Here is a 20907-nt window from a genome sequence, read left to right as displayed (position 1 = left end):
GTGGTGGGGATGGAACCCAGGTCCTTGTACATGCTAGGCAAATACTGTCCCACTGAGCTAAATCCTAGCCCTTTTAAATTTTTTTGTTATTGAGATAGGGTTCAATTAAGTTGCTCAGGTTGACCTCAAACTGCAGTTCTCCTGCCTCAGCCTACTACTCAGAATTACAAGTATGTCCTATCATGCCCGGCTAACTTGTTTGATTGAAAATGAACCAGACTAAAGATATGTTGGTAGGACCCAACAGGCAGGAACACCTCCTGACTTTCCTGGAGTCTGCTGGTCAGGAGCTGCTGTGGCATCTCTCCATGGCATCTCTTGGGACCTGGCAGCTGGCTAGATGGTTGGTGTGCAGGGGCCTAGAGACCTTGCTGGCTTCCCATCCAGGCAGCCTCACCCATGGTCATTCTCAGGTTTAAGCTGTGGCCATAGGCATCCTGAGGGGGTCCAGCAGCCCTCCTGAGCCTGCAGCAGGCAGCAGCTGAGCTGTAGCTGTGGGGACAGATGTCCCTGGAAGCCACTCTGCACTGCTAAGTCCATTGCCTGATAGGCAGGGCTGGGGGTGGCAGGGAGACCCTGAGAGGTCATCCTTTTACTCTGTGCTCGGTTTTTCTTCGTTACATCTGGGTTGACAAGGCTCAGTCTGGGAGTGGCTCCCAGGGCATATTTGTTTGTTTGTTTTTCCCTTTACTTTAAAAAAAAAAACTTTGCATAATCTTTTTGGTCTTAATTCTGCTGTTAAATTTATTTATTTGCTACCATTTTTTACAAAGCAACCCTGTGGGTTGGTCAGATCCCAGTAGGGAAATACATCCTTGAGTGTTGAAAGGAAGTTGAAGATTGTGTAGCTCAAGGGCTGCGGGGCATGACCAGGGTCAGGGAGAGGTGAAGGAGGAGGTGAAGCCCCCAAGAGAAAAAGGGACACCTAGAAGCCAAAGGGCTGAGGCCTGGGGAGGCTCTCACTGGTGCCTCCTGCTTGGCCACACAAACTCAGAGCCAGGGCTGGAGGAGCTGTGGTGCAGTTGTGAGAGGCTGGCTTCAGGCCCCAGTGCAGGGTTGCGAGGTGGCAGGGCACATGGGGGCCAGACAGAGTACCCAGACACCCCTCTTACAGCTGAATGTGAGCTGAGGGAAGCCAAGGGCCTGTCTGCTATCACAGAGACCTGTTGAGCCCGCTGCAGATCAGTGCAAGCTGGGAAAGTCAAAGGGGAGAACCCCTGAGCTGCTGAGCGTTTAGCGGGAGCGGGTTTTCATGGTGGTGTCACCTCCTGCCCAGGTGGCAGCTCTGCCGGGCTGTCTCAGCATGTACTCTCCTCTCTTGGGACTCACAGGGGTGCTTTGCCTTGCTGCTAGCATCAGTCATGTTGGGCTTGGCTCCTTAGGTTATGGTCTCAGAGATCCCTGAGATTCGTTTCCAGGAGGAGGAAGAGGGCAGGGAGCGGGGCCGGGGAGGGCGGGGGAGGTACTTTTCCTGACCCTTGATTGGAGAAGCCAGAAATGCTGGCTCCCTGCCCCCCAACACCCCTTGAGTCCCTGGCTGGTTCATGGAGGCACAGTGATTTGACCTTAAGCTTCCATGGCATCTGTGTCCCTCAGGCTTCCTTGGAGGGTGGTGTTTTTGCCTCTGGAGACCTGTGGGATGGTCCTCTTCCCACTGCTCTCCCAAGTCCCAGGAATTTCTCTGCACCCGCTGTCTATCACCACCCCCTCCTTGGCCTAAACCCCTGCGTGTCTCCTCACGGATGTGCCCAGAACTGTGGCCTGGTGCCTTCAGAAGCCTTCTGGTCCCACCAGTACACAATGCAAAATAGGAAACACCACATTTCTTACAACCAAGTTGACCAGAGAAATATTCTCAGTGGCCTACGTAGGTAGGCAAATAGTGGATATGCCGCTGGCACTCCCCAGGATCAGCTGTCATGCACGGAGGAGACTCGGGAGCTGGCACAGAGGGACAGAGACTTGCTGTCCTCTCTCCCTCAGGAGAAGGGTTTTTCTAGCGTGCAGTTTCTGGAGATCAGAGGTATTGCTCTGGGCTATGCTTAGTACTGACCCATTCATAACTCATTTAATGACAGAAAAGGGGGGACATCAAGAGGACCAGCAATTCCAGTTGGGCCTTTCGCTTTGGTGTGAATAGATCTGAGATTACAGCTGAAGGTGTGTCCCTGGTGAGCAGAAAGAGGCACACGTGCTGGCTGGCTAATTGAGGATGAGGCAGTTCAGCTTCCTGTGGGGCAGGAGCAAGAGCAGCTGTACATCTTGGACAGAGAGAGGTGAGCAGGGGTAGGACAGGCAGCTCCATGTATCCTTACCATCCTGTCCCTCTGCTCCCACCACAAGTAGGTCACCTGTTTTGCTAGAGTGGCTTCAAATGGGGCTTTGAATGTTTCACAGGCTGTGCAGGGCTAGCAAGTGGGAGAAACCAGGGGTAAGGAGCGGAGCCTGGGACGGTAAGAAGCCAGGTGTAGAGGTCAGGGGTCAGACAGTGCAGTGAGAAGCCAGGCAGCTTTCCCACCCACCTCATGAGCAGACAGAGGGACAGGGCTTGACACCCCCGTGCTTCCAACAGTAAAAAACCAAGGGGAGCAAGCCAATGAACAAGCTACCCACACCCAGTAGTGCCAGGCCGATGCCTTTTACCCCAGAGTTCGAGGTACTGTTACTAGAAGAACGGGGCACTGCAGATCATGGGGTGTCACTCTCCTCGCTGTGATGGTCAGCCCAGGTTCGACAGCCCCAGGGAGCCCGGTGGAAATGCACGTTGCCAGGCAGGGCCCCAGCACACTGACTAAGAGCCTACATCAGAAAGATCCCCAGGTGATTCATTTGTTGGAACTTTTCCTGTAAATGGCCAAAAAATATTTTAGACTTTATATGGTTTCTGCTGGATCTTGTCAGTTCTGCCGTCTTTGCCCTAAAGCAGCCATAGACAATATGTAAATGAGTGAGTGTAGTGATGTCCCAGTAAAACTTTATTTGCAAAAATAGGCAGTAGGTCAGACCCTGCCATAGTTTTCTGGTCCCTGATCTATAGCATTGTGTAGAATTCTTGGAATTGTTATTGCCTATACCCTTTATTTTAGTTAACTACAGATATGCACTCTAATTCATAATTCGTCTTGAAATAGGACTGAAGGAGGATGTAGCATGTTCTCAGATTTACCTGAGGGGCTGGGGTGCAGCTCAGTGGTGGAGTGCTTGTCTGACCTGCATGAGGCCCTACAGCAGTGCCAAAATTTGTTTTTTAATGAAATAAAAATTTACCTAAAAGCCACCCAAGTTGCTTAGCTTGAAGAATTAAAACTTACCCGTCTCGGGCCTATTTCATTATGCCATGTCTGTTTACTTTATCATCCTGTCATTGAAAAAGTCACATAACCATGTTATCAAGGTGATACAGGTGAAGTTTCACCTGCCTGGGGCATCCCAAGTCGGAATACAGGCACTGCAGGAGAGAGGGGAGGGCCGCCACACAGCAGCAGAGATGGGCAGTCCGTGGGCCAGGCTTAGAGGACTCTCAGCCTGGAGCGAGGTCATGGGCAGACAGGAGCAGGCAGAAGACCTGAAGGGGCTGGGTATCGCAGTAGTGGAGCAGGAGCTTAGCAGGCATCAGGCCCAGGGTTCCATTCCAGCACCAAAGAAAAGCTAAAGAAAATGTGCTTTTCCTTTGTTTCTCATGGGCAGGAGTCCTCCCGGGTTTAAGATCAGGTTTAAGTTAAACATATATGAGTTGACTCAGTAAAAGAAAGAGCTCTTCAGCTGTGGGGCTGTCCATCATGGAAGAGGCTTCCCTGGAAGGAGTGGATGCCCTCTACTGGGTATGCCCAGCATGAGGCCCGGGGCCCCTTCTGCAGATCCTTCCATCGGGTGGGGGTTGGGACTGTGGACTTTAGGCCAATAATAATAGTTACCAGGATGTCTGCTGCACATCAGGGCTTGTGCTCAGAGGTCCATTAGGCTCTTGCTGGACGCCCCCCCCCCCAGAACATTAGAGCCAGAGACTCAGATCATGCTGCCCCCCATGAGAACCTCTGCCATTCCTTTCCTGTAGGTGCTACATGAACCCCTGATTGATGAGGACCCCGTGTTCATCGCCACATGCACAGAACGTGAGCTGCGGAAGAGGAAAAAGCGGAAATTCAGCCTGTGGGTCCGGCAGTGCTCCTCCACTGGCTTCATCGTCCAGGTGACTGGGGAAGCAGGTGCTGCTGGGCCTGGGCCTGTGCTAACCAAGATCAGATTCTCTCATCTTTTAATGATGTTCACCGAGGAGGCAAGGCTGGCTGCTCCCTCTACCCGAGGCAGGGGTGACCAGCCTGTCCCTGCATGCTCTCCTCCCCAGCCAACCCTTCAGGTAATTTGACTCAGCCCCACAGACCCATCGATGACAGCTGCACCCTCTTGTTTCAGCACTCACATGGTCTCCTCCTTTCTCTCAAGCATGGACACTTTTGCATTTCCTGACTCATGAGTGGCTGTGTCATGAGCATCCCAGGAGACTGACACCTCCATCCTCACCTGCATCCCTCCAAGAGGGCAGGTTGCTTCTTGTGCTTTTTGCCCACAGTTCCATCACCTGCACCTTCACTGGCTCCTCACATGCAGCCATAAGTCACCAATCATATTCCCGAAGACAGTGTGCACTGTGTAGGGCCAGGAGTCTGGGCGGAATGTGGGAAGGGTTCCCCTGCTTTCCCTAAGACTGGAGGACAGCAGTAACTGGCAGTATTGTCAGTGGTGCCTCTGGATGGCCTCTGGGTCCATGAGTCTCTGCAGCTGGCCCATATTCTCTGGCGGAGTTGGGGAAGGGTGGACGCAGCCCTACCTCTAAAGGTCTGGGGCGTCACAGAAGTAAGGCTGGGTGGGTGCTGTGGGGTGTGAGTGTCGCCCGAGACATTGGTGTTTGGCCTATGCACCCAAGGTCCTTTCATCATCAGTGTTGTAGCTTCAGTGTGGGACAGACAGGATTAGTAACACTGTCCTGGGCAAAGCGTAGCCCTGTATATCAATAAGCTTTCTTTCCTACTTTTAAATCTATGTATTTAAAAATTAATAATTCATGGGAATAAGAAAAAATTTTCTAGGAAAAGTGACAAGTTTGATGTCTAAAGGTACATTTCTTGCCCTAAAAATGTGTCAGCCCAGCTCATATTTCGGGTGGGGAAGTGTCTTCGCAGACCCCACCCTGCCCCACAGAGAGGAACCTGTCACTGTGTGCTGGTGGGACTGTGAGTGTGATGCTAGAGTGCGTGGAGAGACATCTTGTGTTTCTTGTGTGTGTGTGTGTGTGTCCACAAGCGCACACACACCTGTCTATGCTACTAGGTATTGAACCCTATATTCCCATCCTTTTACATTTTTTATTTTGAGACAAGGTCTTGCTAAGTTGCCCAGGCAGGGCTCGAACTTGGGATCCTTCTGCTTCAGCCTGACAGAGTGCTGGGATTACAGATGTGCACCACTCTGCCCAGCCATAATTTCACTCTTTATGTGCAGACCAGGAGTTACCCCACTCGGGGATGGCGTGCATATTGGTGCCGTGTGTGGAGGCTCTTGTAGAGTAAGAACATGCTTGTAGCTTCTGTGATTCCACTGTCTCCAGCTCTCCTCTGGGTGGAGTGGTCACCAGCTCTCCTCTGGATGGAGTGGGGCAGCACTGCATGGTGGGTATGAGGCTCCACTGGTACTCACTTGTCCACTGAGGGAACCCTGTTGTCTCCTGTAGGCCAGCTGAAGTCAGGCATAGCAGCCAAGACCAGTGGGGTTTTAGACCAGTGGCCCCAAGGCAGGCAGCCCCTGCTTGGTGTGGGTTTTGCAGACCTGGATTTTCCCAGCCCTTGTAACTCTGAATCATACCCTTAGGCTGGGATTTTTGAGATTACTGTGTTTTTGTATTACTTATTTGAGTGTAGATCCTGTTTTATATTCACTTTAAGAGCTCATTGCTCTACAGTGACGAATGCTTCAGGCTTAGGACTAGTGGCCAATGGCTGCTGCCCCCTCCTGGCTGTGCCTTCTCCTAGTTTCCTGATGGGAATAGAATCCCTGTCCCTCAGTGCTGCTCCCTACCTATGACAGCTGCTGTGTCCACACCTCCGAGGACATGGCCCCGCCTATGTAGGCAAGCTGGTCGGGAATCCCACATGGTCTTAATGACCACACTGGTCCTCCACATCTTACCCAAGGGCCAGGGCTCTCAGCTGTCACTGGTGTTTGGAAAAGTGTGACTGCAGGGGAACAAGAGGCCATCAGACTGTGCCAAACACAGTGTCTGGTAAGGAGCAGGAACTTCAATCCCAGACGTGCTAGGAGTGCCACACACATCTCTGTTCATGCTGACAGGAAATCCTTTTATGACATTCAGTGTTGTTTTCAGATTAAATTTTATTAGCATCAAAAACACAAAATACAGAATATCTATAATTTCCATAAGTACTTTATTATACAGAAATAGCCACTTGAGGACATAGCATATCGATCTAAACAAACCACTGGCTACTTCTCTTACATGGATATTTTTTTTGGGGGGGCGTCCCAGGGATCAAACTTGGGACTTTGTGCTTGAGAGGCTGGCGGCGGAACCACTGAGCTAAATCCCCGGCCCTTACATGGATATTTTTGCAAGCATCTTGTTATTAAATATATTTTCTACATTTTAAAGAAGTATACTGTATTGTTTTTGTTTTTGTTTTTTTGGTACCGGGGATTGATCTCGGGTCCTTGCACTTGCGCAGCAGGCGGCGAAACCACTGAGCCAAATGCCTGGCCCAGTATACTGTATTGTTATACCCACACGTATAATCAGTCTCCACTGTGTAGTTTAATTAGGTTGTTGCTAATTTTTTTGCAATTACAAAAAAGTCTGAGATGGACGTGGTGTTATATATGTGAATCCCTTAGTACGTTTCTGATTGCTGCCTTGGGTTGAATTCCTAAAAGTGTAAATCATGAGTAAAATTGTGTGAATAATTTTTAAGATTTTAAAATGTTTATTTGTAATTGGCAACTGCATAAATTTGTTGTGTCCAGTGTGATGTTTTGAATATGTACATATTATGAAATGATGAAATCGACCTAATTAACGTGTTATTGCACACACTATATTTTGTGGTAAGAACACTTAAATTCTCTCTTGGCAATTTTCTGGAATCTGATACATTATCATCACCAGTAGTCACTATGTTGCACCTATTCCCTTTATCCAACTGAAATTTTAAACCCTATGGTCAACATCTCAGTACTGCCCCACCCGAGGCTCCTGTAACCACCATTCTACTCTCTGCCTCTATCAGTGAAAGATTCTACATATAAGTGAGGTCATACAGTACCTGCCTTTCTGTGCCTGGCTTATTTTACTTAATATCCTTCAGGTTGTTGCTGTGATTGATTCCTTCTTTTTCAGGCTGAATTGTTTTCCACTGTATACACACTTTCTCTCGCTCTCCATCTGTCTGTTGATGGCCATGGGCTGATTGGTGTCTCGGCCATTGTGCCTCTTTACTCTTTTCCATAATGGCTGGACTTCAAGGTTTCCCCTGATAGTGCAGATTTCCCTGCAGAAATTTCCACACTGCACATTAACTCTGCGCTCCATGCTCATTCCTGGCTCTTCACTGACACTGTTGGGGTTGGGAAGGCGGGATTCACTGTTGGTCCACATGAAAGGTGACATCTGTCTGATTCCAGGAATAAAATAATGTCATCCCCTGCTCTGCTGGCTTTGGTTGGATTGAGGGTGGTGGTGGGTGCTCTATTTATCAGTAAGGTCTTGAGATCTGCAGATGTGCAGAATGTACTCTGTGTTGACCTTGGCTGCCAACCTGGGCACCTGTGGCTTCCTGGCCTGTTCCTTCTCCACTCTGACCTTTCCACACAGAAGCATCTGGGCTGAGTCACCAGCTGACTGGGTGTGAGGTCGCTGGGGGCCACCCTGGGTCATAGAGCAGCTTCTCACGTGGTCCCAGCCTGGGAATGGAGGCCCACATTTCCCAGCCCTGGGCTCCCGGCTGTGCTTCTGGGAGTGTGCTGACTCCATGTGTCTCTCTACAGATTTACGTCCACTTGAAGGAAGGTGGGGGCCCCGATGGGCTGGACACATTAAAGAGCAAGCCCCAGCTCCACAGCATGGTGGCCAGAAGCCTGTGCCGAGATGCGGCTGGCAAGAACTACATCATCTTCACAGGGCCCAGCATCACCAGCCTGACACTGTTTGAAGAGTTTGAGAAGCAAGGTTTGTCATGCAGTGTCCCAGACAGCCCTCCTGCCAGGGGGTGGTGGAGGGTGGGGATGCAGGGTATAGTGACCACAGACTGTAGGGTACCAGCCAGTGAAAGGCCCTGGTAACTTTGAAGTGTACAAGTCCTGGCCACAGTCTCAGGGATGCGCTGGCACAGAGCTGGGCCTGGTCTTCTAGGCACTACTCTTGTGTATCCTTTTCTGTATGGCTATGGCCATCAAAGACCCCAACCTGGCCTTAGTGAGGGTCTGGGGGCTCCTGATCGACCCTCCCTCTCTATCATGACCTCATCCCTGGCAGATGAGAAGTGTTTAGACAGGGAATGATCCAGTGGCCTCCAGAAGGTCTCAGGCCCTCTGGGGATAAGATGCTAGGCTCCTTGTTACAAAGGCAAGGCAATCCCAGGGCTGTGGCAGAGAAGCGCCCCAGGGGAGATACCCAGGCCGGAGTCCCAGGCTAAGCATGCTGACCTCAGCCACCCTGCAGTCAGGCTTGGATCTCGTCTTCTCTGGGAAACGCAGAAAGCACCATGCTGATACAGCAGCCACTCAGCCACAGACCTTTCGTGCAGCCATACAGAAGACACCAGCCCTAACACCGGCCCCCTTAGGCTGCGGAGGCCTCAGATGCAGCAAGATGAGGAAGCAGCTGGCCTCTGCTCCTTGTAGCAGGCCTGCATCCAACTCCTCTGTGCAGCCCACGCCCACAGGGCTCAGTAGTCATCTGTAGCCATCTGTAGACCAAGCATATATGTGTTGATCTGACCAGGTGGTGTGGTGGGCCAGGAGGGAGAGCTGTGGGGACTGGCCCCGCCACTGGAGAAGCGGTCATGTTGAAGAGTAGTGTTCTGCTGCTGAGCCAGTGGGGAGAGCCAGGGCCACTGCCCTGCCCACATGCCCAAGGGGGATGTATGCATGGCAGCCCCTGCTGACTTCTGTATGTGATAGGCACTCCCTAACTCAACATCAGCCCACTCCAAGAGCTGCGTGGCGTGTTCAAGGCTGGCTCAGAGTGTGTGTTCTGGGTGGGGTTGATGCTGGTGGGTGGAGGTCCTGGGGGTGACCTGGGCCATCGGGGCTGTCTCCCCACAAGCCATGTGTTTCTCCTGGGAGCTGAGAGGAAGGGGCTCTCCTGGCTCAGGAAATTAGGAGACTGGGAAGGGTCTCTTCATCTGGAAGAAGATAATGCAATGCAGAATTTGAATTTTTTTTCAAGAGAAGGTTATGTAACAGATAAAAAAGATCTCATTGCCTATTTTAGAAGCATCTGAGATTACTGAGCTGTGCCACAGACAGGCTTTGTCTGCAGTCACGGAAGTGGTGGTTCTCCATCCAGTGTGCCCACACTGAGGGTCAGGGATGGCTGTGCCCACCTCAGGACTCACTGCATGTTCTGGGCTGGTGTCCCTGTGCCCACAAGTCACTCTGTCTTTGCCCTCCAGCTGTAATCTGGGGCTTTGCCCTTGGAGCCTCCATTCCTCTTGTCTGATGTGTGTAATAACCTAGTAAGTGTGGAAGTTTCTGGGTGCATTTAGAATGCTGTGCTTGGCGTGGTACTGAGCACTGGCTCGGCCCCTTTGATGAGACCACTGTTGCTACAGTTGGTCCACTGCTTAGATCGTGGCTTTTCCTGCAGTCTCAGGACGTGTTCTTGTAAAAGCCTGCGGGCAGTTGCAGGAGGAAGCCCCAACTTCAGCCATCTTCTGAGGGCTTCCTGAGGGCCTGTATCCTTGTCCTGTGTCCCTCCCCCATTAGGTATGTGGGGTTGGGGTGCCTGGGCTCTCTGACAGGACGTGTGTGACTGCATCACCCCGCAGGGATCTACTGCTGTGGTCTGCTCAGCCCCCGAAAAAGTGACTGTACAGGTCTCCCACCATCCATGCTGGCCAGCCCCGCCACTCCCCCTGCCCGTGGCCAACACCAGATCAAGACGAAGGGGAATATGTCCCTGATCTGCTGGTACAACAAGGGCCACTTCCGCTTCCTGACCAACGCCTATTCTCCGGTGCAACAAGGTGAGCACAGGCCTGGGCATGGGCTTCCTGGGGATCTCTGAGCCCTTGAAGGACAAGTGTGGGGCAATCTGAAGCTCAGCCAAAATTCTTAGGCTGCTGGCTGAGTCACTGACTGCCACCTCTATGTGGTGTGGAGGTTCCTGAGCCAGAAGATGGGATCTGCAGGTGACCCCCAGGGTATACACAGGATGTGGTGATTTTGGGGATCACCTTATCCAGAATGCTGTGAAAAGTCTTCTCTGAGGGGATCAAATCTCAACCGTTCCTATCTCTCATGTGTTCCTGAGAAGCCAGGAACCTGCCTGTGTTGGCTCCCTAATTGCAAATCTATTTATAATGAAGGACTTAATTAGCCAGGGCTTCATATTTAAAGTAAAAACTTTAAACTACTGAAAGGAAAATTGGATCCAGAAAGATGGGACATTTACTAAAAGATCTGCAGGTGTCAGCTCATGGGACAGCCTGGCACTTGTGTGCCGTGCATGTGTAGTATGTGGTGTGTGTGTGTGTGTGTGTGTGTGTGTGTGTGCCTGGTATCTGCCACCAAGGACACAGAAGAATAAGAGAAAGCTGGCAGCACTCACTTTTAGCTCTGCTGAAATTTGTCATTTGTGTTTAATTTGGTTATAATTTCCAGTTCAAAGGACTCTGTGTCATGACACAGAAGTCCTGAGACCTACCCAGACTCCCTTAACCCCCAGGGTACTTGGGCTGCAGTATCACTGCTGACACCCCCCAGCTCCCCAGACAGAGAGTCCCACAAGTAGGGAGAGCTTCAGGTGCCATGACGAAGTCACCTGGAAAGGTGGGGTCCTGGGGATGGCAGGACTAGGCTGCTCCTCCCCCCAAGAAACCCCCTATTCAATTCACATGTTAGAGCACTTTTTTTTAAAGGAAGAGGTAATTTTCTTTTTAATGTACTTCAAAAATGTGATTTAAAAAAAGTCTATGCAGTGTTCACCTTGTTGGAGATGCCCTGCTTTTATCTGCTCCTGTTCATGGTTGTTTTTCTTTTTTTAATTAACTTTATTGGTATTCTTTTGATATACATAATGATCACATGCGTCATAGGGAATTTGTTCCTGTACATGATACATCTTGTTTCTTCTTCTTCTTTTTTTTTGATACTAGGGATCGAACTCGGGTCCTTGTGCTTGCACAGCAGGCAGTGAAACCACTGAGCTAAATCCCCGGCCCATCTTGTTCCTTCTTTTTTCCCCATTCCCCTCCCCTCCCTTCACCCCCTCTTTCTCTCTTTATTTACAAAAACTTTGTTTCCATTTTTTCCTTCTATTCTCTTTTTTTTCTTCTCCCTTCCTGCCCTTCCCCCTCCCCCCTCCCTTGTTCCCCTTCCCATTTGAAGATTTTCTTCCTGCTTCCCAATATCTATCATCCATGTTGGTCCTTATTTATGCATGGCTGTTTTTCTGATGTATATAAAGGTGTGTTGAGTGACCTCACATCTGAATCTTTGGGTGCATTTATTTCTTCAAGGTGAATCTAAAAGCAGCAGTGCAGGGTCAACAAGCAGGGACATTGTTAAGTTTTCTGTTGGCTCCAGGCTGTGCTGTTTACTGTGGGAGAGTCATGGACAGACCTCCTTTTTTTCCCCCCATGATACTGGGGAATGAACCTAGAGCATTCATGCTTAGCTACATCCCCAGCCCTTTTTGACACAGATTCCCTCTAAGTTGCTAAACTTCCTGAGCTGAGCTCAATATTGCAATCCTCCTACAGGGAATGGTGGTGCAGGCCTGTAATCCCAGCACTCAGGAGGCTGAGGTAGGAGGATTGCCATGAGTTCCAGGCCAGCCTGGGCTATGTAGTGAGTTCAAGGGCAGCCTGGACTATATAGCAAGATGCTCTCTCAAAAAAAAATTGCAGTCCTCCTGCCTCAGCCTCCCATGGGCCATCACACTCAGCTACTCTTATTTTTTTTTGTCAATGTGGCACGTGAAACTGCTGCAAAGGTTAAGCTATAAATTGCTGTGACTGTGGAGAAGGTTCACGAGTATATTGTACTGGCTAATTTTGAATGGTTTCTTCACAGCCGTTAAAATCTTTCTGTTGAGGTATTTGTCTTTTTTTTATTAACTCCGAAAGTGGATTTTCTGCTCATAGGAAATTTTCTTTCTCTGTTTTTTTTCCCTTTATTGTCATTTATGATGGCTATGTTTTTTTGTTTGTTTGTTTCTCTTTTTTTCCCCCATTAACTTTATTGGTACATTTTAGGTATAAAATACAGTTACATTCATCATTGGGATCTTGTACCATTACATGATTCTCTTGGTTCTTATTTTTTTCCCCTTCCCTTGCCCTCCCTTCACCCCCTCCACCCTTCCCTATTTGCAAAGATTTTGTTCTCATTTTTTTCCTCTTTTCATATTTTTTCCTTTCCCTTTTTTCCCTTCCCCTACCCCTCCCACTTCCCCTGCTCCTTTAGACCTTTTCTTCCTGTTACACAATATCAGTTATACATTTTAAAAATTATAATATCAAGATCTAGGAGACATTACCACAGATTTTACAGACTTTAAAAGGATATAGAAAACATATTACAAAAATCTTTTTTGAAATAAATTTGACAACTTCTAAGAAGTAACTTAGAAGACAAATTAATGAAACTAACTCTGGAGGAAATATAAAATTTGAATAGCACCTATTAAAGAAAGTATATTCCTAGCTTGAAAACCTACCTATATGACAACAGCAGGCTCATAAACATTTTAACTGATAAATTATATCAAACATTTAAAGCAGAAAAAAGAAGGAACACTTCTTCCCTCATTTTAGGAACTCAACATTGTGCTAATCCTAAAACTGGATAAAGATAATAGAAGAAAAAAGTATGAACATAGATGGAAATTTGTTTAACAAAACAAACTCTTAGAAGTCAGATCTGGCAGTATGTAGAAAGTGGTTTTATTATAGGGATGGCAGTGTTGGTTCAGCATTGGAAGATCCACCCCGAAAAATAATCATTTTAACAGAGGAAAGGAGAAAGCCATCTGATCCTGTCACTAGTTGGAGAAAGAGTATTGGACTAAATTCTACAGCTGTTCATGGTAAAAGCTATCAGGAGACTAGAAGTAGAACAGAACCTTCTCAACAGATCAAAGACATGTACTCCATACTTCCAACAAAAACTCCTTCTATGAATGGAGATGATACAATGCTTTCTCCCTAAAGTGGGGAACAAGGGCATACATGCCTACCCTTCATCTGTCCATTAGACTTTGAAACATAGGTCTAAACCAAAATAGTCTGGTAATAAAATGACACAACTAGGATAGGACTGGCACGGCAGAAGCAAAATCTTTGTAGGTAGATGAAATGATCATCTACAGAGAAAATACTAAGAAATCTCTAGGAGCCCCTAGAACTTGTATTTGAATTTAGCAGGATTAGAAAACACAAGGTATAATAAAAATTCGGGTCTGTGTATACTTGCTATAAATGAAGAACTGGATATTGAAATTTTAAAGTTATATAGGAGTACAAAGGACCCAGAAAAGCCAAAAACAAAAACAAACACAGTGTTGGAAGACATTTATCATGTGCTGTACTTGATGTACCTTTTTTTTGGTACTGGGGATCAAACTCTGGACCTTGTGCTTTCAAGGCAGGTGCTGGAACCACTGAGCTAAATCCCTAGCCCCTGTTTAGCACCCAATTTTAAGACTTCTTCTAAAGCTACAGTAATCAAGGCAGTGTTGGTGTAAGGAAAGACATATAGATCATTGGAATAAAACAGAGAATCTAGAAATAGAACCACACATATATGGTCCACTGAAAGATTATTTAACATTAGCGTTTTATAGAATATAAACTCGATTCAAGAGCCGAGGAAGAGATAGTGTCTTCAGCAAATGGCACTAGAACACCTGGTATCCGTATATAAAAAATTAATCTCAACCCTTTTTTTCCATACATGAAAATAGCTTGAAGGGATCTATGAACCTAAATAAGAAAGCCTAAAAGTATAAAACTTTAAGAAGAAATTATAAGGGAAAATATTTATGAATTCAGGGTAGGCAAGAACTACCTAGGATACAAAAAACATGACGTATAAAAGAAAAAAATTGATAAACGAGATTCCATCAAAATTTAGAACTTTAAATGACATCATTAAAATGAAAAGTAGTCCTTAAACAGACCATATTTACAATGCATATAACCTATGAGCAGAATATATAAAGAATTCTTAGAGCTCATTGATAGACAACCCAATTAAAATGTAGACATAAGAAGATGATAAATAGCCAGTATAGCACAAGGAATGGTGTGCAACTCTAGAATCAGAAAAATATTAATCAGTACAATAATAAGATTGAATTATACACTCATTAGGGAGATGAAGTCAAAAGTTTTAAAAGCCTTGTCATGACTTTTTCTTTTTGTTGGATTCTCCCCCTTTGCATTTAATTTGTCACACCCAATGGATTCATTCTGCTAGGCTTCCTGGGGTTGTGATCCTCATTGTCTTTTCCTAGGGTATTGTCTAAAATTTTTTGGAGTGCTGGTTTGGTATTCATGAAGTTCCTGAGGTGCTCTTTATCATGAAAGTATCTTATTTCTTCATCAATTTTGAAAGATAGTTTTTCAGGGTACATCAATCTGGGTTGGAGGCTGTTTTCCTTTAGGGCTTGAAATATGTCACTCCAAGCTCTTCTTGCCTTGAGGGTTTGCATTGAGAAGTCTGCTGTGATTCTGATGGGCTTTCCTTTGTATGTGATTTGTTTCTTTTCTCTCACTGCTTGTAGAATTTTATTCTTCTGTTGGATTTCTGGCATCCTAACTATTATATGCCTATGTGTAGATTTTTTTTGATCAAGGCTAGCTGGAGTCCTATATGCCTCACTTATCTGTATGTCAAGTTCTTTTCTCCTCCTTGGGAAGTTTTCTGCCATCACTTCTGTGAAGAGTTTTTTTATGTCATCTGCACTCTCTCCTCTTTCTTCATTGACTCCAGTCAGTCTTATGTTATTCTTCTTTGCATCGTCTAGAAGCTGCTGGATTGATTTCTCATGTTCCCTTACAATTTTAAAACAATTTTTCTTTTCCTCCTCACTAATTGCAATCTTATCTTCTATATGTGAAATTCTATCCTCACATTGGTTCATTCTGCTGCACAGTCTTTCGATGGAGTTTTTAATCTCTTGGAGATGTGTTTGTATCTGTTTTATGGATTCCATTTGTTTCCTATGTTGGGATTCCACCATATTCCTCCGCTCCTCTATTTTTTTATCTGTGTCCTCTCTAGATTTATTAATCATGTCCTGCAGCATAAGCAAAATCTTTCCTGTTATTCTGAGTAATTATTTCTGACTTCATTTTTCCCAGATCCTCTTTTGTTGCCAGTTCAGAGTCCAGATGGTTGAGTATCAGAGTATTCCATCTCATTTCCCTTTGGGGTTGCTGTAAGTGATCTGGAAGTCTGGTTTTGAGGCTTGTTTATGTGCCTTCTCATTTCCACGGTGGTGGTGGTGGGTGCTTCTGGCACCCATGCGGCTCACCTTCTCTGCCCTAGGAGCTTGGGATGGCGGCAGGGGAGCTTCCTTCCAGGTGCTGGGACCGGCTGAGCTTCACTGCCCTAGGAGCCTGGGATGGAGGCAGGGAGCTTCCTTCCAGGTGCTGGGACCAGCTGAGCTTCACTGCCCTAGGAGCCTGGGATGGAGGCGGGGGAGCTTCCTTCTGGGTGATGGCTATGTTTTAATATGAAGTTTTTTATTCCTGCAAAGGCAAATGTTGATGACTCCACCTTCATGGTGTAGACATTTCACCTTCATGCTGAGGCCAGACAATGTCCATAGGCCATAGGGAGTCCTGACTCGGTTGCTTAGACTTGCATAGCGGTGGCCGGCGTGTCCACAGACGCACTTGGAGCCTGAGCATGGCTGGGGGCAGGACTTCCAGCTGTGAGGAACGCAGCTCTGTGGCTGGCCTTGTGAATCTGCAGTCAGATGTGCACAAGGTGGCTGTGCATCTAGGTTCTCAGAGCTGTGGGGATACTGTGTGCACCCCCATTTCTCCCAGGTCTGCAATGTTCCCTCATGAAGTGCCGCTACTTCTAGGGAAAAAGAAAGGTCCCAGCTCAGGTATGCATTCAGGTCTGTCCCACCTCAATGCCTCACCTGTCCTTTGCAACACTTGAGGGACAGGAGGGGTCTGGCCCCAGGTGAAGCTGCTTGTGGGCCTTCCATGGAGGACCTTTTTAGTTTGCCCTTGTCCACTTTCATAATCCTGGGAATTAAGTCCTTGGAATATACGAAAAACTGGCACATGGGAAGGCGGAAAGGCACCAAGCATACATGACTGCAGGGTAGAATGTCTCCTGTGTGGCCTGTGAAGGCAGGGACAGTGCCCCAGCAGGGGACACAGGCTGCCCAGCAGCAGCTTGGGCGGCACAGCAAGGAGGGTGATGCATCCCTGTGTGGCTCTCAGGCTTTCCTGGAGGAACTTGTGGCTCATCCAGAGGGAAAGCATGCTGGATGGTGTGTAGCTCTGTCTGAGCAGTCCAAGGGCACAGAGGGGTCCCCTCCATCCCTATCTTCAGGGCCCCAGGAGTCCCGAGAGCATAAAACAGGCGGGGACCCTTGCTTTTCTGAGCCTGGATCCCAGCTGTGGAGGAAGCGGGCAGAGGCGGCTCCAGTCCTCCTGACCCCACCTGGGTGCGGCCTCCATCCTCTTTCTTCTCACAGCTTAGCTGGGTAGGGGTGTCCTGGGTCCCCCTTCTGCCCTTCTAGGCCTGGTCAGGTAGCTCCCTACCCGAGCCACTTGGAGCTGCCTTTGAGTCCATCATTGTCCCCGCATCCATGGTACCTGTGACTCGCACTGAGTCTCCATGACGGACACTCGGCACTCACTTCACCTTGACCTCTCCTTGCCTGTTGGAGATCTTGGGTGTGACTGCTCGTCACCCCTCTCCTCATCACCATGAGGGGGCTCCAGTCCCCTTCGCAGGTGGCTTGGGAGCAGGCAGGAGGACTGAGTGCTGTCTTCCTACAGGTGTCATCATTAAGAGGAGGAGCGGAGAGATCCCCTGTCCCCTGGCCGTAGAGGCCTTTGCTGCCCACCTCAGCTACATCTGCAGATACGATGACAAGTACAGCAAGTAAGTGCACAGCTGTTTCCACGAGGGCAGTGCCATCACAGAGGGGCATTGGAGGGTCACTGGCTTTTTCCTTTGAGCTGTAGGAGCTGAGGCTTATAGAGCCCCAGGCTTGGCCTGCACTGCTCCCCTCTGTGAAGCCCATGGCCTCCTCTCTTGTCCACTGCCCAGGTGTCCCCCTCTGTGCAGTCATGTCGCCCTGCCCCCCATACCTGTGGCCACCCAAAGCACCTACCCAGGGCCTTTTCTGTGAGTCCTTAACTCTTTCAAATACAGATGCCTAAGACCTGGTGTGGGCTGTGGTTAGGACATAAGCGGTGTGTAGACACGGGACACACTCAATGCATGTGGCATGGCACCCACGGAGTGTCACCACGGTGTGCCTAGAACCCAGGAGAAAACTGGTTGAGCCTGCGTGTCTGCCGGCCCTTTGAGGGGCACCGACATCTCCCGCCCTTTTCCCAGTGGGGAGGAAGAAGTGCGGCCTGGTCCTCTCTGCGCACCTTCACCTGCCTGCAGAGGGAGCCCACAGCCTGGGGACATCCAGCCAGGTGTTCCATGCCTGGTCCCAGCTGTTTCCTCGGGTTGTTGCAGAGAAACTGGCGTTTACTCAGTGTACACTGTGGTGCCCGCCCTGTGCTGGGCGTGGTGGGGCACAGAGGGCCCTGGTCCTCAGACGCTGCATGGTGGGGCACAGAGATGAGTGTGCAGGTAGGGAATGAACCCAGTGAGTGGAGACAGAGCCAGGAAGGTCTGGAGCAGATGGGCAGTGAGGGTGCACCTGGGAAGAAGCGACTTGGAGGGCCAAGCTGCAGGATGGGGAAGAGCCCAGGGGGAGTGACCATGGATTGGGAAGCTTGGGGCTGGCAGGGCTGGCTATGCTGTGAGCTACCCCAGGACACTTGCACCACTGTTCAGCTCTGCAGTGACCCTGGTCCCTTCTGATTTCTTGAGAGCTGTCGTTTTCCTGTCTTTGTCTTAGTAGAATTTACTGTGACAGCCCCAGCCTGTCCCAAGTCTTCCCACCTCCTGGAGAGCCTGTGACAGTCCCGTGGCTGGGTCCTGGGCCTCTGGACATTCTGCCAGGTGCATGCACCATGGCTCACCATCTCGGCCCCTTCTCACAGGTACTTCATCTCTCACAAACCCAACAAGACCTGGCAACAGGTGTTCTGGTTTGCCATCAGCATCGCCGTCAATAATGCCTACATCCTATACAAGATGTCAGATGCCTACCACGTGAGCAGGTACAGCCGGGCGCAGTTCGGGGAGAGACTTGTCAGGGAGCTGCTGGGCCTAGAGGATGTGTCGCCGGCCCCCTGAGGCCAGGCCGGCCCAGGTGTGGCAGGAGGAGGAGGGAGCCCACCGTCACTGTGGCCTGCCACCAGAGACCCTGTGCGTGGAGAAGAGCGTGTCCCTTCGCAAGTGCCCTGTCCGTCTTCAGACACCCACAGAGCCTGTGGAGCCTGTGGTCACCAGTGTGCAGGTGACCAGAAGGGAGTCTGTGGCCACAGAAGGCATCAGCGACAGGACAAGCCTGGCACGCTGAGATCACCTGCCTGGCAGGGTCTGACACATTCAAGGTCATGCGGGGGCACACAGAGCTGGGGACACGGAACGGTGCAGGCGTGTGGGGGAGGAGGGAGCTTTTCAGCACTTGCCTCCTGCCAGCAGCTTAGCGGTCTCTTGGAAGAAGAAACCCAACCGGTGCCATTAAAACAGAGATGGGTTGGCAAGCGTCCACTCCTGTCCTCTGTGAGGGTGGCGGTGGGAGGGAGCCGCCAGGATTGCAGCGAAGGGTGATGGTGTGTTTTTTTATTTTTAAATATCTTCAGGTTATTTTCTTACTGTCGCTTAAGGTCTACTGTAACAGGGAGGTGACCCCTCTCCTGCCTGCACCCCTCACCGTCCCTTGCATGACCACAGTCTGTGCCTGTGGCGGGTAACACGGGCCGCCGGCTCCCAGGACGCCACATTTGCAGGCCATGATCTTCGTCGCAGATGTCATTGTTGACAGAGTTACTTGTCTTGAAAACTATGTAGCATTGCTGAAACATTCAGTTCTCTCTGGAGGACCCTCTGCTAATAGTCCCGTCCATGCAGTGACCCCGGCAGCGTCTGCTGCTCTAAGAGGTGCAGCTGGCCCTGGCTGTGCCCACGTGCTGGGTTGGGTGTGCTTTGACCCCAGGGTGGGCAAGGAGATCTCCCAAGATCTGGGCTCTTCCAAGCCCTCCTGTGGGAGGAGAGGCCCGACTATCCCACTGCAAGAACAAGGGGCTTCTTGAGCGATCTGATCCCCTCTGACCCTGTTTACGTAACCACCTCATTTCTACAATGCAGAATCTCTTCTACTCAGGCTTGGGACATTCCTCCCTGCTCACTCGAGGTCCCCGGGTGGTGCCAGCAGCATGCTCCCAGCCCACATTGCTCTTCAACCCTGGTCATGGTGACTGCCCCAACCCTGTGGTTTGAACTTGATGCCACGGATTGTAGGTCAGATTTTAGATTGTGTTTCAAAACATCCTTGCCATGCCCTTTAACTGGATTGAAAGCACTTTTACCACATGGAGAAATATATTTTTAATTTGTGATGCTTTTCTACAAGGTCCACTATTTCTGAGTTCATGTGTTTCCAATACTTAGGGAGACTAATGAAAGCTGAAGAATTTTCTTTTCTGTCCAAATAAGTAAAATAAAAATAAAAGTCTATTTAGATGTTGAATCTTTGTTAATATGTGGATTTGTCTGGAAGGCCAGGGACAAAAACACAAACTGCTGTCCTGGACAGTCTGGTGGGGAAGCTTGCGTTCTGGGTACTGTGGAGCCCTGAGCAGTTTGAGAGAAGTTTAGCTAAGTGGTGACTCAGAGCAACACAGCTGCTGACAGTGGTCATTTTGGGCAATAGCCCCATACACAGTTCCAGTTATCTGAGATCAGCTGCAATCCAAAATTATTGCATAGAAAATTTCAGAAAAACAATTCCTAACTTTTAAACAGCTTTTATTATAGTATAGTTATAATTGTTCTATTTTATTATTATTCACCCTTTACTGTGTCTAATTAATAAGTTACACTTTATCCAAGACATGTACATACAGGGTTGGTACCACCCATGGTGTCAGGTGCCCACAGGGTTGGCAAGCATGCCCCCTGCACAAGGGGGAAAGTAGGCATTTAGGTACCCATCCCGCTGAGGAACCCCCAGGCCTGCCTTCCCTGAACTGTCCTCCATGTGTTGTGTGTCTTCGAGTTGGCAGGAGGAGCACTGCACTCCTTGGGCAGCTAGAGTTGTCTCACAGAGGGTAGTGCTGCCTCCGGTTCTGTGGCCCTATTTCCTGTTGATGAGGGTGAAGCACCACTTTGGGCCTGAGGGGAAGCGGAGATGACTCCTATAGTCATGAGGTGTGTGCAGGGGGAAAAGTTTCTTTCTCCTAGGACAAAATGGTGTGTGGTACTGATTGGGACAACCCTCAGGACCTGACTTAGGAACTGCTGTCAAGCAGCCCCACTGTTTCCTGGTCCTGAGGTGGACACTGGCCATTT

General features: G+C 49.0%; 1 protein-coding gene across 1 annotated transcript in view; it reads left to right on the top strand.

The window, feature by feature from the left end:
* Positions 1–20086, top strand: part of Pgbd5 (piggyBac transposable element derived 5) — a 61110-nt gene extending 41024 nt beyond the window's left edge. Inside the window, exons 3-7 of the mRNA XM_004854678.4 lie at positions 4055–4189; positions 8053–8233; positions 10056–10253; positions 17262–17367; positions 18492–20086. Coding sequence (XP_004854735.2) covers positions 4055–4189; positions 8053–8233; positions 10056–10253; positions 17262–17367; positions 18492–18687 — 816 coding nt within the window. The 3' untranslated portion in view covers positions 18688–20086. The remainder of the gene's footprint in view (positions 1–4054; positions 4190–8052; positions 8234–10055; positions 10254–17261; positions 17368–18491) is intronic.
* Positions 20087–20907: the final 821 nt, after the last annotated feature.

The sequence above is a fragment of the Heterocephalus glaber genome, unplaced genomic scaffold (assembly GCF_053883595.1).
Source record: "Heterocephalus glaber isolate CG9 unplaced genomic scaffold, H.glaber_assembly_v1.0 deba00001472, whole genome shotgun sequence".
Lineage (NCBI taxonomy): Eukaryota > Metazoa > Chordata > Mammalia > Rodentia > Bathyergidae > Heterocephalus > Heterocephalus glaber.
Note: the sequence above shows the minus strand (reverse complement) of the source record. Positions and strands in the feature narration are given on the sequence as shown.